General features: G+C 47.8%; 1 protein-coding gene across 1 annotated transcript; it reads right to left on the bottom strand.

Annotated features, from left to right (window-relative positions):
• Positions 1 to 3,115: 3,115 nt before the first annotated feature.
• Positions 3,116 to 4,296, bottom strand: LOC119354520 (uncharacterized protein At5g39865-like). Its single transcript, XM_037621238.1, has one exon. It carries the CDS (start codon positions 4,104 to 4,106, stop codon positions 3,294 to 3,296), a length of 813 nt encoding a protein of 270 aa, XP_037477135.1. The 5' UTR covers positions 4,107 to 4,296; the 3' UTR covers positions 3,116 to 3,293.
• Between the last annotated feature and the right edge of the window lie 380 nt (positions 4,297 to 4,676).

Genomic DNA, 4,676 nt, shown 5'->3' with positions numbered 1-4,676 from the left:
TTCGATGATGTGTGAGTCATTTACCACAAACCTACGGGTTCATAGCTAGTAGCTAGATGGCTTCTTCTCTCTCTCTTTGATCTTCAGTACAATGTTCTCCTCAATGTTCTTGGAGATATATTCGATGTAATCTTCTTTTGCGGTGTGTTTGTTCGGATTCGGTGAATTGTGGGTTCATGATCAGATTATTCATGAATATTATTTGAGTCTTTTCTAAATTCTTGTATGCATTATTATTATAGTTTTGTATTTCTCTCCGATCTATAAGTTTAGTTTGGCTAATTCGATTGATTTATTCTGCAATGGGAGAGGTGGTTTGTAATGGGCTCGATCTTGCGGTGATCTATATCCAGGTGATAGAAGGGTACAAGACACATATTTGTATTGTTTCCATTAAGGGGAAAATGACAGGGTTTATTCATATTGGTTGGATTTACTTTGTCTACATCATGTCATCTTGCTTAAGGCGTTACTCCGCTTCTTATGAACTTAATACTCTAGATGCATGCTGGATAGCGGTCGATGGGTCGAGGAATAGTAGTAGATGCAGGTAGGAGTCGGTCTACTTGTCTCGAACGTGATGCCTATATACATGATCATTGCCTTGAATATCATCATAACTATGCGCTTTTCTATCAATTGCCTCACAGTAATTTGTTTACCCATTGTATGCTTTTTATTCGAGAGAGAAGCCTCTAGTGAAAACTATGGCACCCGGGTCTACCTTTGACATATATTAAAATCCAAAAATATCTTGCTGCAATTTATTTACTGTTACTTTTTGTGTTTTTTGTCTATCGACCATTATCAGATTTGATCCTTGCAATTAACCGCCAAGGGGATTAACAACCCTCTTGGTCATGTTGGGTGCAAGTATTTGCTCTTTTGTGTGTAGGTGTTGTTCACGAGGTTTCGCGTGGTTCTCCTACTAGATTGATTACCTTGGTTCTTAACTGAGGGAAATACTTATCTATACTGTACTGCATCATTCTCTCCTCTTCGAGGAAATTTCAATGCAGCTCACAAGTAGCAAAGGATATCTCGTGTGAGGGGTTACAATGATGTATGATGTGGCTACCGAGAGTTCTCCTATCTGAGGATAGATGATGAAGATGAACCCTAGACTTCCCTTTATATAGACAGGAGAGGCGAGAGTTCTATCTGAGGATAGATTATGAAGAGGAACCCTAGACTTCCCTTTATATAGATAGGAGAGCGTAGGGCTTACATGTTGGATGCAATCTGGGGCGCCGCCGCCCTCTATCTTGGGTGTCAAGAAGGTTATCTGGCCTCCTATGATTAGTGCCCTATTGTGGGCCCATTGTGCTTCCTTGTAGTTGATGAGGCTGGACTCCTTGGGGTTAGCCACCCCTGGTACAGGATGGCGTCAATGTTACCATGTCACTTATAGCCAGCAAGTACAATAGTTAAATATAAAAATGTGCAACTTTATTACTACATGACCCACATCCCACTTTCACATAGTGCCTAGGAGCAGTGGAGGAGCTAGCATTTGACATCAGGGTGGTCCGGCCCCGAAATTGTTTTTACAAGAAATACGACATGTGGATGTTCTAACTAGTTACTGATATCACATAGAGATAGATCAATACGGTCTTACAAACACACTAAAATTCTCAATTAAGTCTAAGTTTTGCATAAAGAAGCATACATAGTACATACTATATGAACCATAATACATACCTTGAGAAACTCAAAAAGACTATGTTTCTGGTCTACGCTTTTGCACTGTCATGAAAGTATCAATTATATCATCTTCATTCACCTCGGCAAAAGCATCCCCCTCAATGTATGTGACTAGGCAATCATCCAAAAGACTATCACCCATCTTATTTCTCAACAGTTTGCTTTATGGTCACATTCGCTCTATGGTCATATTTGACATGGACACTGTTGGTTCTTGAGTTTGCTCTTCAATCACAACCGGCACAAACACACGCGCGCGCGCGCGCGCACACACACACAAGTTCTTTGGCTTGCTCTTCGGTCACAACATATTCTCTGCCTTCTTCTTCTTCCCTATCTTCATAGCTTCTCTCTGGAAAAGAGAAACAATGTCTCCGGCCCTCTTCATTCATCAACCTGCAATAAAAATTAGTTTCTATCAATAAAGCTAATTGAGGCAGAAATGATGTGCTAAATTATGTATGTGTTCATCAATTCATTAACATAGTGCCAAAGGCAAACCCTAAATTAAAAAAATTAGGGGTTTTCAGTACCTTAAATCAATTTGCACACTTGCTGCGGTGCTGCCGCTGGACGGCCAGAGACTGGCTACTGAGCAGCACCGGCGGCCGTAGGCTTTGCATGGAGGGCGGAGGGCCGAACTCCACTGGAGGCAGGGGCGAGCGGGCGGCAGGGCCAGGCGGTCCGAGTCAAGGGAGCAGCCGGGCAAGGCAGGGGCACGGGGGAGCGGTGGATCCGAGGGCCAAGCGAGCGCCGGGCGGGAAGGGGAGGCGGTCTGTGCTCCGGCCAGCGACCGACAAGGCCGCGAGGAACGGCGGCGGTGAGACGAGGGCGTCAGATGGCGTCGGCTTGAAGCGCCTGCAGTGGACGAGACGAGGAACGGAGGAAGTGGACGAGACGAGGGTTGTGGCTGCGTTCACTGGGTCAATCGGTATGGTTATTGGGTCAATTTTTTTTCTAGCCCAGTTAAAAATCCATAGGTATATAAGCGGACCCAAAATCTCAGGGTGGGCCGCGGCCCACCCTGGCCACCCTGTAGCTTCGCCACTGCCTATGAGCGCGTGTTGCAGCTGTCTATTATTCTCTAGCCGGCTCCTTCTCTCTCTCCTCTTCTTTCCCCTTCATATGAGCAGAAAAAATATATTTTAATTCCTATAGACTGCTTGCATAAGCTTATTGTACTTGCTTTAATAGTTGCTTACGTGAGAAGGCCAACATTATCAAATGGCAGAAATGATGTAGAGAAATTCCAACTGTTTTTTATTCCCCTTAATCACCTGATTAATTACCAGTGCATTTTTCATCAAACCATCTGGTTTCATGAGAAATCTGATTGATGGATACATGCTAGGGTTTTTGACATGGACATCTAAGCTAGCATATGCATGTCACATCTGACATCTCTATGTGGTTGAACACAAATATAAACATAAACGTATACTAGCATAATGTATGTACATGACAAGACAACCACAAAATCCAATTACACACTCAAACCCCAAAGTGGTACCACTATGGTCGGTAATTAATTAAGTAAAAAAAGGAGCAGGTGATTGGCAATTAACCGCTAGTTAATTTACATTACTTCAGCTCGGGTACAAGCAAAGTGTGCACATGACGAGTCCGTTCTCGTTGCATCCGTGGCACCGGACACCACCGCGCTCGCCGTCGAACAACTTCCGGCTGCCATCGCACTCACCGCATACCACGAACCTCAGCCCCCCGCACGCCTCGCACTTCTCCCTCTTCTTGTTGCTGCTGACCGCCGCCTCCGGGGGCGAAAGTGACGGCAGCTGGATGAGGGAGGTAAGGCGACCGTCCTCGTGGAGTGCGAGCACCTGGGCGGCGCCCCCGAGGTCGTGGCCGCGGACGAAGAGCCGCGGGGGCACGGCCTTTTCGCCGGTGGCAGCCCAGAGCTGCTCCCGGAGACCCCGGTCCATGGACACGTCGCGCTCCTGAAACGCCACGGCGAGGTTATCCAGCAGAGCGCGCACGTCGTTACAGTCTTCGAACGTCTTGCGGATGCCCCGGAGCGTGGTGGTATAGAGCACCACGGCTTCGTCGCCGCCGGGTGGGCACCTGGCCGGGAAATCCCGGAGCATGCCGTCGGGATCAGACGCCGGCGCCGGCCCCGAGGCAAGGGAGTCCCGGTCGTAGCCGTCCTGGTCAACGAGCTCCCAGTCGTCGTCGATGGGCTCAGCGGGGAGGTTAATCTTGGTGGGGGTCTCCTGGGCGTCGAAGAAGGACGCATCGTCGGATAGTCCGTCGGTGGAGTGGAGCACGACGCGGCCGGGCTTGGTCGGCGACGGCGGCAGGGATGCCGATGCGGCGGCAGGGGCAGCGGGGAGGGACGATCTGAGGACGCGCAGGATGCGCGCCTTCAGCGTCTCGATAGTCATGGCAGGAAGCTCCGGCGGGAAGGATTGCTTGGGATTGATTTGTTCCTTTGAGTGCTCGCTTTTGGCTCCGGATGCGTGTGGTATTGGTGATGGTTAAGGAGAAACTGAGAAAGAGGGATGAAGAAGAGGAGAAACTGAGAAAGAGGGACGAAGAAGAGGCCTGATTGGAGTCGCTTTTAACCGCCTTTTTAGAACTTTTTTATTAGGGTATAAGTAGATGCTCTAATATGGTGTAAGTACTCTCTATTTTAAAAGAAAGTTGGTATGTCTTGACTTACATCCATCCACCTCTCCCGCACAAGAAAGAACACAACTCCCCTCACGTACTACGAGGTGCAGTTGGGTCTCTAACATGTTGGCCAACCTATCTATGTCCACATGTTAGTGGCCCAACCACAGTCTGCAATATGTTAGGGGAGCCTCATCACACGAGAAAAAAAATTCATGAAATTTCATGTTCACGCGGGCATGAAAACCCGGGACACCAGCCCACCTCCATGTTTCCTTTTTATTTTCTCTCCTCAAATCTCTCCTGAACCATGCCAACGTGCACATCTCGTGACCAACCCG

The sequence above is a fragment of the Triticum dicoccoides genome, chromosome 2A, assembly GCF_002162155.2.
Source record: "Triticum dicoccoides isolate Atlit2015 ecotype Zavitan chromosome 2A, WEW_v2.0, whole genome shotgun sequence".
Lineage (NCBI taxonomy): Eukaryota > Viridiplantae > Streptophyta > Magnoliopsida > Poales > Poaceae > Triticum > Triticum dicoccoides.
The sequence above is the reverse complement of the archived record's forward strand: the minus strand, read 5'-3'. Positions and strand labels throughout refer to the sequence as shown.

What these genes read in the sequence shown, in the direction of transcription:
- LOC119354520 (XM_037621238.1), bottom strand. Translation starts at nt 4,106, where the DNA reads ATGACTATCGAGACGCTGAAGGCGCGCATCCTGCGCGTCCTCAGATCG.